Source organism: Vanessa cardui, chromosome 4 (genome assembly GCF_905220365.1).
Source record: "Vanessa cardui chromosome 4, ilVanCard2.1, whole genome shotgun sequence".
In the NCBI taxonomy this organism is placed as follows: domain Eukaryota; kingdom Metazoa; phylum Arthropoda; class Insecta; order Lepidoptera; family Nymphalidae; genus Vanessa; species Vanessa cardui.
In genome coordinates, this window is record NC_061126.1 from 3,742,842 (window position 1) to 3,757,316 (window position 14,475).

The following is a 14,475-nucleotide window of genomic DNA, read 5'->3' on the forward strand; positions in this document are numbered from 1 at the left end:
CAAATGAATATATTGTTATTATTATGAGATATAGATTCTATTTCAGTTGATAAGGATACATTTCACGAGGTTTTCTCATCTTCTTTATAATTGAGTGTATCACCATGTACGTTTACATAAAGAGATAATGACAGAAAATAACACACACGTATGTGACAAGTATTATTTCGTCTGTGAAATTATTCTCAATAATGATAATTTAAAATTGAGAAATTCTTTATAAAATAAATAATAATAACATCATTTATATCATGTATGTACGAAATTTTATCAAATACATTGTTGACAACACGAAAGTTACTCATTTGTATGAGGGCACGCACCGACTTTTTTTACTCATTAATTTGTAAGAAAATATTAAAAAATATTTGTAATCGTTTTTGTAATATTAAAAAATAATAATTCACTTCACTATAATTCACTGGTATCTCTTACAGATCATGTAAAATACTAATGTTTTAAATAAAGTGGTGTTAAAAGACCGATCTTTTTCATGTCTGCAAAGCATTAACTTTATGGAACTGTTGATGTGAAAAAATAAAGTTTTGCTATTTTAAAGTTATAAAAACAACAATAATAATAAAAGGCATTTTACTATTGTAATTCATCATAATCAGCATTATTTTTCCTCTCTTTTATTATTTGAGCAATGCAGCATGCAAGCTATATGAAAAATGGATTTGGAAGACTTTTACGACCGACAGCTTGCCTGACTACTCATTTGAAATTCTTAAGATATACCCTGACTGTCTAATTTAATATTATATCTACAATTAAAGGTAGAAATAATGTATTAAAAAAAGATAATTTAGCTTTAAAGTTGGAATTTAAAAAATAATAAAAATAAATTGTGCACATAATATTTATTTTTTGTTGTAATCGAGCAAAAGAAAAACTTACACCTAATATCTATTTTAGGATCTTATCAAATGTTATCATTATTTACAAAAAAAAATGCGAGATATGACGAATCTAGCGCTTAGAGCGCTTCTAAAATTTTGGATATACATTCATTGGTAATTTCTACAGACTTTAAAGTGCTTCATGTTTGTGCTTTATTTATACAAAGATTGAATACAGAATTTATTCTATTCCATACTCAACTTTTATAATACACTGTAAATATAACTTATGATAAAATGCTAATTTATGATAAAATGATTCGAACCAGCTACATACATAGATACATTGGAACGTTCAAATTTTAATATAGAAGCAACACGCTTGGTTATTGATTGTCAAAAATCTAGCAGACAGGCTCACATACCGATGTCTCTATTTTTAGACACACTTAGCCTCGATAATTAGGTCACAGAGTTGTCGGGGATTAAGGTTAAGCCAACGAACATAAACTTTCTGTCTTCACAAAAATGTAATACAACGTCTATTTTATTACTTGAAAAATATCTCACTGTTAAGAAACTCTAAACAAATTAGGCTTTTAAAAATTAAAGTTATATTTTTATTCGTTTGTTTGTTCTGAGCACTAAAATGAAACTTAATAATTTCCATGAAAGAAAAACCGTTTTGATTCAAAATTTTATTTTCACAGCACACAAAGAACATTATTTATATGTTAAGCTTTTGTATTGCGGAAAATTTAAAAGCAGTTTTAAAATTTCAAATGAAATGGTAAAGAAGAATAATCGTATCATATATTTTTGAAAGTTAAATGTTGTTCAAATAATATAAAAATATAAACAATAAAGAATAAAATATTGCTATATTTTTATATTTATGCGTAAAAAATATTGTTTGCTGCAAGATTATTTTTGGATAGTACTTGATAAATTATTAGCAGTTTCGTTTGACTGAAGATTAATTCTCGAAACCTTTAAAATTAAGAGAAATTTCATTCCTATATACGAACTAAAATTTTGTAAATATTAGCTTTGAAATATTATTTGTGCATATCAATTCCATATTTGTAAAAATATACGTTAGTTCTACACAAAAAAGTTTTTAACTTTGACGTGAAACGGAAATAAGTAATCGCAGTTAGTTACCATAAACATAGAAAACATAAAATTTAAGCCCCAAACAGTTTCAGCTCAATTAGAGTGAGTATTAAATTTAACTGTAATATTTCAATCACATTAGTTATATAGACCTAAGATGACAAATAATTCATTTAATATTTAACCTTAAAGCCCAATGAATTAAAGTTGACAATCCCAGGCATATTTTTATAGATATACCTTTTGATAAACCTACCTGTAAAGTCCAATCTTCGGAATGAGGCAGGTGTATCGCGCGAAACCTCTGATCGCTCGTGTAAGTATAGCGTCCTACCGTTAGAAGGTGGATATCCCGATGTCTCACCCAAGACACCTGCATGTTGAGCTGTTACAAATAATAAAACATTAAAAACATTAAATTGTTCAAACATTAATATAAAATGTTACCAAGAAGTAATATAACTTGGTAGGATTATATCACGAACGTTTTCAATTTTCTTTTCTACTTTATTTCACATTTAGAAAGAAACGCTTAAAATTGTTTTATTTCTTTTGAGACTTATACACTTCTTTTGTGTTTTTCTTTTAAAATATTAATATGACAACGTTCTAAGTTGAAGCAATAACAATTTTATAAGCTTGATATATAATATGATATCGCTATTATTAATTAAACTTTACAGGCTGTAAATGTCAATTGCTGACTGAAGGGCCCGTATTCCTTTAGAAGCAGTTATCTTTTTAGAACTTGTTCTACTTAGCTCTAGTATTGATTATGGTATTATTTATATAAATAAATTTCTTACGATACTCTATATATATATCAACTATGATTCTTCTTATATAAGGAAAGATTAAGAACCTATCTAACATTTTAAAACAAAATGAATGTTATAAATAAATAAGTAACCGAGTCGATGTAGATTATCATTAGTTTTCTACATTGTCTTGGGTCTGGGTGTTTGTGGTACCGTCGTTACTTCTGATTTTCCATAACACAAGTGCTTCAGCTACTTACATTGGGATCAGAGTATTGTATGTGATGTTGTCTCATATTTATTTATTTATATAATAAATACGACAACATCACATACATTACTCTGATCCAAATGTAGAAGTAACAACGCTACCACAAATACCCAAAACAACATAGAAAACTATTGCACTTTTTCTACATCAACTCGGTCGAGAATTAAACTCGGGACCTCGGAGTGACGTATGAGAACCAGTGTACACACTACTCTCTCAGGGAAGTCATCAAAATTGATAAAATTCACTTCACTTTGTGGTGAAGCTTTCTATAAGCCCGTCTGTTATAACGAATAAGATATGGTATGTATGGTAGAAATAGGTTACTGCTGTAAAATGTGATTTCTTCATTTTTTTAATAATTTCCAATGATATGATCAGCGTCGCTAACCAAGTCTTAAATTGACCGTCAGAAGACCCAATTAAAACATTAAAAATTCATCATAATGGGTCGAGTTGTAATGACACTGGGTGGCTATTATCTAGTTATTATATTCTACCACCAAATATCAAGAAATATTTTTAGTGTTAATACCTTTAGTGACCACTTACTATCAGCCATTGCAAAGCTGTTGTTTAAAACAAACTGTTGGAAAAACACTTTAGCTGAAACACTCTAAATTAATCTTCAAAGAACTCAATCGAAGACGAGCATTAATCAGAATTTAATTTTGAACTTTATCGCTTTTGAAATACTCTAGAAGATTATCCCAGAACGTAAAATTTCATCAAGATTTACGTAGGTTGGAATACATTTATGCCGTTTTGAGTTTAAAACACGCTCCTAAGCGTCGGGGATTAACAATGGATTATTTATAACAATGAACGCATTTATTTTAATTAGAACAGTTGATTAAAGGCTTTAATTATCATTGGAAATCTAAAATATTGAATGTGACTTTTTAGTATCAAAGCAGAGCGGTTTCCCACTAAGAAAACGTTTCGAATAAAGATTTTGTGGTTAAAATATTATTGACCTAAGTATAAATAATAACTATAAAACACTTATTTGCATTTTTAATACATATTAATAATAAATATGAGACAACATCACATACATTATTCTGATCCCAATGTAAGTAGCTATAGCTCTTGTGTTTTGGAAAATTAGAAGTAACGACTCTACCACAAACACCCAGACCCAAGACAACATAGAAAACTAATGATAATCTACATTGATTCGGCTGGGAATCGAACTCGGGACCTTGGAGTGGCGTACCCGTGAAAACCGGTGTACACACCACTCGACCACGGAGGTTGCATTAATTTGCCAATAATCGTGGAAACAACGCTAATGAGCGGAAATGAAAAGAGACCGGGCCATATTGAAAAAAAAAAAAAGAAAGCTTATTTCTCCATTGAATAAATATTGCTAGTTCCATTCATTCGTATAAATATTCTTAGCAGAGCAATTAATTATTATATAATCTATGTCAATACGGCAATTTGAATGAAAGATATGTTGTTGGAAATTTCAAGACATCCATGATAAAAGACAATAAAACCCAAATGTTATTTGTATGTATCAAAAAAAATCGTCTTATGTGGCTGCAAGAGAGGCTGCGTGAGACTCCTGGTATGCACTAAATGATACCACAAACATTTACCAGGTGGCCTAGAAGCCGTCGCTGCTTAATTAAATTAGCTTTCGAAGTAGGTTACGGCCCCTTCGAACGTGTTGGCTGGGTATTGAATAAAAATCTGAACTTATGCCACCGTTAGGGAAACCTGTCGGAACATTAAATGACGCTTCAAATCGTGCAGTGTGCAATTGCACGGCACTGCTAGACGCGCCATCGCACCCTGATCTCTTCAATTACATAACCATAGCGAATCGTATTGCCCGTAGCTTATCTTGTATATTAAGATATTATAATAGAAAGCTAACAATAGCAATCAGATTGTCATAATGCGATTACCCTATTATATAATTATTGCTAATTAAAGTCAATAATGCTTTCAATTTATTCATTACGTTTTAAGATAATTATTTAAGTTACGTAATTAGTGAAAGCTGCGAGTTTCGAAATTTGATAATTTATTCTAATGTATTGTTAACGAATATACTTTCCTTCTGCTTTTGCTAATGAGCTGAAAGGATCAGAATATTAAAAACGAGATATTGCTCGTATTTTTATTATACTTATTTAATTTTATATAACTCAGTTCAATTTTTGTTACTATTTAATGAATATACAACTCCTTAGTCTGTATTAAATACACCAAATGGTTTCAGAGTCATTCTTAAAATCAGAATCTTCTATATCATTAAGAAGTATTCATTTTGCGAATATTAAGCTCCATATTACACATTCATTCTTGAATCGCGAAGTCGCTGATTGTATAATAATTTCATTATGATAACATAATAAGGGTGAGCTTCCATCATTGTGAATGGTTTTAAAACTCTCGTGTGGACGTCAGCTATCTCGTTAGCCTGACTTGTTATTTATATGGAAGATGCGGCATCATGCCCTAATGAGACTTTTATTTATAAAATTGCTTCTACAATAGGGACTTTAAACTTGCATTGTGCTATTGTTACGTTTCATTTTAAACGAGGATTTTGTGGTACGCCGCTATGTAAATTGGACGTTGGTTTCGGAATAAGAGGGACTCGTTAGTGTGAACGTGTGCACTTGGCTTTTCCATTTTAATAATGGTATGCGATACGTATTTTTAACTTGATTCATAATACAACCAGTTGGAATGTTTTCATAGCAATTTTAAATAGTTCTTGCAAGTTCCGAGCAACGAAGATTGGTTTTGTAGTTGACTACAAAATGCAATGTAAACTTCTTTTGTAAGAGCGTGGGTGTGTTTAATTTTGAATAAGACAATTTCATTGGTGATTGAACATTTCTTAATATTAAAATTATTGTGATCTTCATATTTTTTAAATGTTGCAATTGGCTATATATATAAAAAAAATTTTAATCTATTAAGAATCAAAGTATTTGAATATGGAACATTTACATAAAATTTTAAAAGCGATCATGCGTTTTTTTTTTATGTAGACTTCAGAAATATTTGATTAGATTAGATCTTTATTTATTTTTTTCTTTGCAAAGTGTAAAAGATACGAAAGAGTTAATTTTCAAACGTTGTCATATATATTTTAAATATAATTATTTCACAAATATCCAATATGAAGTCGAAAATATGTTTATATAAATACCATTTAACTAAAAGAACAGTTTTCATTTTAAAAGTACATAAAATAAAGCGAGAATAACTTTTATAGATGTACAAACAAAAAAGTAAGATAGAGATTCTATCTCCAAGCAACTACAAATACAGTCTTGACATACAAAGCTGACTCCCTCAGAAGATCTAAAATGAAATCTAAGTTTACGCGAGACTATTCTTTGAATCGTGAACTTCCTTAGAACGCAAACTGCAATCCTATTAGCGACATGGTAAAGAAACAGTACTTACAGTTTTATTTCCCAAGTTTTTCACCCGACAGTTCAAGTAAGCGGTCTTGCCAAGTAATGCGGTGACATTCTTTGAAGCCGCTAAATCGAAGTATGGTCCTGTGCGAGGGGTCGGTCTTGGTGTGTCTACCACGACCCCCGATCTAATCACGTTATCTGCAGCTGGTGGTGACGTCGCTGACGTGTTCGTCGGCGACCCTTTGCCGAGCTCCCTTTGTGCTGACGATACTGAGGACAAGAATAGTTACATTTAATGACGTACACTAAATTGTTCGTAAAATACACCTATCACACCAGACAAAGACATGGTTCATATGCAATTATTACTATTTAATAGTTGTACAATAATATTATAGTTGAAATGAATATTTTAACGATCACTAAGCCTGAAAATTACGTGGCCTTGTTTTACTCTTGATTTAATAATTGATTGTAAACAATGTACTGTTGATAACATTATGAATTCAAATATATAAATGAATCTACATCACTTTATAAAAAAAATAAATGATGGTTCTTTTATTATGATACACGATTTATCATTAATCTATGTATATTTAAAAAAAAATGAAATTTATTTAACAGTGATCAATGAACATTTAAGTCTATATCGACTCCTATAAATTATAACACAAATATATTCTCATGGAAAACATTGGGTTAAATATTATATTGACAATATCTTAACACTTTAAAAAACTAGACAAGACTTTAAAGTGTGTTACTCCATACGCGAAACGGAAGTGAAAACGATAGTAGATCAAGTTCGAATATGACGTCAAAAGTTTTTATTTTTGCTGTCATAGCTCCAAAAAAAGTCTCGCTTCTAAAAAGTTCTTAACGATCAGTCTCTTGAAAACAGTTTGACAAAGTTTCACATAAATAGAACAAAAAATAATAATCTTGAGCAATTACTTATCCAGTCGTTTTTTTTAAAATAAAGTATCAATTTACTTTCTGATATATTACATAATAACTTTCAGTTTTTGGCCCGAGAAATAAAAATGATTCTTCAATTTTTTTTAATTAGTTGAATACATAAAATTGTAATTACTATGAAACCTTTAAGACGAAAATGCTATACTAATAATAGTTGCTGTTGAATAAAGAAAATTCTTAAGCAATAAAAGTACTCTTTTATACGAATATCTGAACTCGAATAATTGCGAGGGCTGGGTACTGTAAAAAATAATGAGCTTAACAACAATACAATATGAATTCCACTACAGTTCTATGAAAATGTCAACAGTCGTTTGATATAGAGGAATAAGCTACAGCTAGAATACAATAATTTATTTTTTCTCTGCCTTTATTCCTTTTGAATCTTCCAGTATAGATTAATTAACTATTCTTTTTAATATTATTTTTCTATAGAGGATACTTAGTTTTTAATTGAAATGTACATATAATATAGTAATATTCATCATATCTTTCCTAAAAAATAAGAAGATATTTTTATTGGGTAAGCCAATCTACAAAACTTGTAACAGAAGATGCGGTATTCATTACTAAATATTTTATTTAGGTAGTTGGGCTTCAGTAATTTCGTTTCCTTACATGTAGACGATTTAATAGACAAAACTATATATTATTTAATGTAAAAATTGTTTGTGCGATGGTTTACAAAAATTTAGCGTGGAAAGCAGCACCCTCTTTTTGTCAGATAATCGTGTTTCAGAAGGAGTTCAGAAGGAAGAAAAGGGTCGATCGAGCTTGGCTGAGACGACGAAGACATCGTCACGGCCATCTTTTAGCCCCGACGCCCGGGTTTAAAAGATAGGGCGTGACCTTGGGGCGGTGGACTCTTAAGTTGGGGGCCTCGCGTATCCTATTTCAGACGGCCCTTAAAGGGACAACTGCCTAGCTTTAGCGAGGGGTGCAGTGAGGCGAGATCATCTTCGTTTTGTTTAAGTGTTGTGGAATATGTAGCAGATTTTTTTTTAATTCGATTAATTCAATAAAATTAAATATATGTTTTTTTCATTTTTATACGATGTATCCTTTTGCCGGGTAAGAGATGAATTTATAATCTTAAATTAATCACAAAGTAATTCAGTGATAAGTATCACTAGTTATCACATCTTAGATATGAAGCTGAAGTCATATGTAAATGCATTGTAATATTTAATTTCAGATCACTCGCAAAACATTACTCCGAGCAATAAGGGTGGAAAAAGAAAAATAATTGCTTTCTCATAGCCATAATAACTCGAATGAGGCATTTATTTTGAAATCACAGGCAGACACTCCAATTTTATTTATTTATATATATTTGTTGTTGTTGATGTGTGTTAGAGCGTAAAACTAATCAGGAGTGAGAGGACGGCACTTCACCCGCAGTCAAACCCTCGAGAGGACATGACGTGTCATGACTCAGGACTCGTTCGTTTTGGCAGACAAGTATGGAGTTTGGAATAATTTGAAATTTAGCAGTATGTCATAATTTCTGGGAAAATACATGACAAATAATTCACTTGATGTGAATTATTTGTCATGTATTTTGAGGTACCGTGACTGGAATATGCGTTTATTGTTGGACAAATCATTGTGCAATCTATCTCTGAATGCCTGAAATATGCACGCAACTTTATTGCTTAAAATATTAACATGTTCTGATTGGCGTTATAATTATAATCGAGGTTGAAATAAGCTTGTTTCTTGAAGTACTACGACTATAAATAAAGTAATTTATTTTGATGTTTACGTGACAAATTATAAATGGCATGGAGGTATGAAGCTGGACGAAGCACCACGTTCAGAAAATCACATAAAAAACCTGAATGACTTGAATTAATTCTGTGCTAACCAGTTATCATTAGATCATGACAGCGAAATAAGCTGCAAGTCTTCTGATTCAAAATATAAGTAGCCTTAATTCATTCATTACACGTTATTATTGTGATAAGACTGGACATTTTAATACACCGGTCGGAATCGAATGTGCAACTTTCGCAACTCTAGTCGACTGCTGAGCCGTTGCGATATTGAAATGTTCACATCATAAACAATTATTTATCAATCAAAGGAAACAATATAATTATGTAATTCCTGGTCATAGTTATCTAGATAATTATAATTCGTTATTTTACACCGTATTGCGTCACACTTAAGGCTATATTGGCGTATCTAATTCTTTACCCATGAGTTTGTATGTCAACGTATAAAATTGAAGGCCTCGATATGTTTTAGGCACGCCCAAACATAATATTTGCTTTACCAATGCCTTTCCACCAAGTGCTTTTAGTCCACGCACTTAGACGATAAAATTAGGCTGGAGACAAAGTGATGTTAAATAATGAAATGTAAGCAAGGCTTATAGGTAAGTAATTCCTTTTAAAGACCAAAACATAAAACCGTCAAAATATCGTAGCGTAAAATGTATATTGTTTTTGTTTTCATATAATTTTACCCACCGTATTGTATCAATTAGAATAAATAATGGGTCTTCCGCGAAACTTCCCGTTTTTTCTAAATAATTGGAGTTTGTTGATAGCATTTTTATGCGTTTATATATATTTTTTCTAATACAGCTTTCCATTCTCTAACCGGCCAGTGACTTTTTTCCGCTTTGTGATATTAAATCTTTGTTAAATCGCAACAGTTATTAAGTGCCTTGTTTTCTGCACATCTAAGGCTAGAGGTATTCAATATTAGACCACAACAAATTTTCTATGTGCACCTGTCGACCCATAATCACTAGAACAAAAATCGAATTACAGTATTGTTATATAAGATACAAAGAGAAAAAACAAATAATAATTTTAGTATGTTATTACTTACCTTAATTAATTTTAGGAAAAAATAATCTTACTTAGCACCTTTAATTGTATTCAAGCTATTTTATGACATGATACATCCCATTTAATAAATTATGAATACATTCAATTATACGTTATTATTGTGATAAGACTGGACATTTTAATACACCGGTCCGAATCGAATGTGCAACTTTCGCAACTCTAGTCGACAGCTGAGCCGTTGCGATATTGAAATGTTTAAATTCCTTCTGCACAAGTTATAAAAAATGAAAGCCCATTATTAAGCAATGTTGTTGATACAATCTCTCTACAGTTTTAAATAAGCCTAATTAATTTGATTAACTTAAAATAATATATTTAAAAGAGTTAACAATATTGTATACCGTCATTAATTTTCAAAAATAAATGTGAACGCGAATTATTACACTTAATATTTTAGTCATGTTAAAGTGACTTCAAAAATAACGACATTTGTTTATTTGAACTTAGCTATAGTAGTATATGTACGTATAGCAGAGGTATACTTATGTTTTTCACGCCGTCGACTTATGACTAAGCTCTTAACTTAATAAATAAAACCAAAGCGAGAAGATACTGTTCACAGACGTAAACAACATTTACATTAAGAAATTGTATTTTTATGTAGTTTTTAAGTAAATGGTGATTACATTTTTATTTATTTTCTCGTAAAATGAGAATAGTTTCCTTAAGAATTTGCGACATTATTTAAAGCATAACGTATATTTTCATTTACTTAATATTGCCATAGCTTTGGCTAGCATGATTTATTATTATTAAAAAATAATTACTTACACTCCATAATAATTAGTTATTTACTGACTACTTTAAAGTCTGTCTGAGATGGCCCAGTGGTTAGAGCGCGTGCATATTAACCCATGATTTGATGGGCGGGTTCAAGCCCAGGCAAGCACCACTATATATATGTGCCTAATTTGTGTTTATAATTCATCTCGTGCTCGGCGGTGAAGGAAAACATCGTGAGGAAACCTGCATGTGTCTAATTTCTTCGAAATTCTGCCACATATGCATTCCACCAACCCGCATTGCAACAGCGTGGTGGAATATGTTCCAAACCCTCTCCTTAATGAAAGAGGAGGTCTTATCCCAGCACTGGGAAATTTACAATGTTACTTTTACAATATGTCTGTATTATAGTCAAACCTTCTGCTTCTAAATCTTTAAACATAATCATCTAAGTTTTGATTACGTTTTATGAAACTGCAGATCTCGAGCTTGTCAGTTTAAATTTCGAATCCGACTAAAAATAGGAGTAAGGAAGATAGCGGTATTGTACTCATGTGCGTCGGAAAGTATGTAAAACCATCGGTCCGGCTAACCTAATCTCTTCACGGTCGTAATAGAGTTATTGTGAGGTAATAGAGAGTGCACGTATGCTTTCACACACACTTGCACTAAAATACTAAAATATCTCCTGTACGGTTGGCCAGGCCTGTAAGTTCACCACGGCTGAAATTAGGTCACGAGAATTTTACTAAATAAGACAGATTTATTTACTTCTAAAATAATATATCACATGGTATAAATATTTTATTTAAAAAGTAAATAAATAGTAAAATGTGTATATGTCACTGTAAGATTATATAATTCGTTAGATAATAATCTAACGAGACAGATTGATATCTGTCGAATTTTGTCAACTGTGAAGTATGATTGCAATTTAAAGTATTATTTTGTTAAATGTAATATTGCAATCTGTCCCGCGTCATATTGCCAACTGTCAAAAGCTCTTCCTAATTGGCCGATCTTATTGTAAAAGCGACCAAGCAACAAATCATATCTCACCGTTATTATTCGGTAGCTTACATTCTATCGAAGTAAATTTCAGTTAAATTATAAAAACTCTAACCTAACCGAAACATTATGATCAATCGAAATTGTTTATATTTTATTGCAAATTGAATAAACGTTTACAATCTATCGACAGTTTACAATTGCGCGAAATGATGGCGGATTCCGGGGTGACAGGGAGCACATAACATTCAACCAATCAGCGCTCGACGTACATCCGTTAGATTACAATATAACGAAAAATAATACTTTAAATTGCAATCACATTTCACAGTTCACAATATTTCGACAGCTTACAATCTATCTCGTCAGATTTTAAAAAAACGAATTTTGTAATCTTACGGTGACATATATATTCATTTAAATCTATTTAAATAAATGTTTGGCCATTGAAAAGTAAACTCGTTAAAATTTCTCTGCACTGAAAAATATATTTACAGACTGATCACTGAAATATTTTTACGTCTGTGATACCTCTAACACGGCGCTCGTTACCAAGTTTCTTTGATGTCTTTGTTTCTTTGATTACGGTAGCGCTGACGATATATTTTCGTGAATCTAACGTAAATATTATAACAAATAATATTTCCTGTATAGAAATATATAACTGGTATTCAGTTATAAATTTCTACGTAATATGAACGAACTTCTATTAACTGTGGGAATTTAATGGCTATTAATATACTTCTATGTTTGGTTGTAATAAATTTATTACAAAAATATATTGTGAAACAAGTAACAAACTCTGTTAGTTCTAATATCGAACACAGCGTTCGAACTTTTTCTCATTCATTTGCCAAAATTATATGAAATTAAGAATGTTTTCGTTTATGTAATACGTAAATACTTATATTTGAACTCTTACATAATATTTTTGATTAATAATTTTATTATTAATATTAATTACATGAATGATTTTATATACTTCATATTATTAGCTATGAAATTACATTAAAACGATTGATCTAGTGAAAATAAAAATAAAAACATACTTAAATCAAGTTAGCTCATAAAATAACTTTTGAATTTACATGTTACAGTGTTGAATTGAATGTGAGCAGATTGGTGTATAGCACCATTTCAATTACAGATTACGTCAGTAAAGTACAATTAAATTTATGTATCCTACCAAGGACTCGACAAATATTAAGTCTACACTTTTTTATCTATAATATAATCTTATATTGATTATCTACTCAATAATGGCGTATCCACCCACTCATTATTATATTGTCCAGTTTGAAGGCTCATTAGCGTACAATGCTTAATTCATTTACAGTACCAATGTATGTGTATGGCAGTACATATAGGCAGTGGTTGCTTGCCCATGTGCCAATTTGCCAGTCCACCTACCTATGCCAAAAATAATTACCTGTATCATAGAAATATATGACACTTTTGATGATGTTGATGGGTATTACAATGTGTACTTTAATAAACTAGTATGTTGCTGGTATAGAGCTATTTAATCAAAGGCGCTATGCCCCGCTAATGTAATATGTATATGCTATTAAGATAAGTCAGAACATTATGCGAATTTATCGTGTCGGCTTTTTGACTTTTATGACATACGATACAGTTTTATTTAATGAATGCAATAGATTAATTGCTAACGCTGTGTTTGACAATATAATTAATTGTCTTTGCATAGCTTCAAACGCTAAGTCTGCGTTTGAACTCTGGGCAACAGTAAGAACGAGTTCAAAGTTTATCTCGCTTCGTTTTGTTTTGATCTCGAAGATTGTTATTTTTTTTGATAAATATGGTATTCGGCGTTTAGGGTTCCGTTTATAAGTAAAAAACAGATTCTAGAGTATTTTTAAAAATATAATCATCTATAAGAGTGGAATTATAAATTGAAGACAATATTATTATTGTTTAAAAATAATCCATTTATGACAAGAAATATAACTATGTAAGTTAACTTTTAATGTATAATTTTAATTAAATTCTGAAGAAATTTTTGTAAGTTACACTGAAAATATTCCGTATAATTATAATTAAAGTTAATTTATTCTAGACAATTATTTGTCATCCGAAATAAATTCAACAGTACTTCGAATGAGATATCAAATCGAGTAAAAATAAACGCTAGCTATAAATAACTTTTAAAACAAAAAAATCTTTAACAAAGACACACAATTTAGGACACTTATAAACAACATACCCTAATTACTCGTAATAAAACTTATTTAATTGCTTAATATATCATCTTGACCTTTATTATGATTCATGGTTACAATAAAATAAACGACAAAAATGCGCAATAATAAAACTGACCATTACCGAAGTAAACAATATTAGTGAAAGAGTCGTGGTCATAAATCCCAGGGAAAATGTCCCGACAGCGACAGTTGGCGAAATTGCGGCGAAAGTAACATTATATCTATAAGATACGATCCGCGAAAAGGCTGTTATGATTTATATGTTCATAAGCAGTCGCTTTAAAACCAAACGTAAATG

The 14,475-nt window shown here is 30.6% G+C and overlaps 1 protein-coding gene across 3 annotated transcripts in view; it reads right to left on the minus strand.

The window, feature by feature from the left end:
* LOC124544507 (tyrosine-protein phosphatase Lar-like) overlaps positions 1-14,475 on the minus strand; it is a 112,453-nt gene that overhangs the window by 10,810 nt on the left and 87,168 nt on the right. For all 3 annotated transcript variants that reach the window (XM_047123102.1, XM_047123101.1, XM_047123100.1), the window contains exons 3-4: positions 6,426-6,652; positions 2,215-2,343 (exon numbers count right to left, since the gene is read on the minus strand). In XM_047123102.1, coding sequence (XP_046979058.1) covers positions 2,215-2,343; positions 6,426-6,652 — 356 coding nt within the window. The remainder of the gene's footprint in view (positions 1-2,214; positions 2,344-6,425; positions 6,653-14,475) is intronic.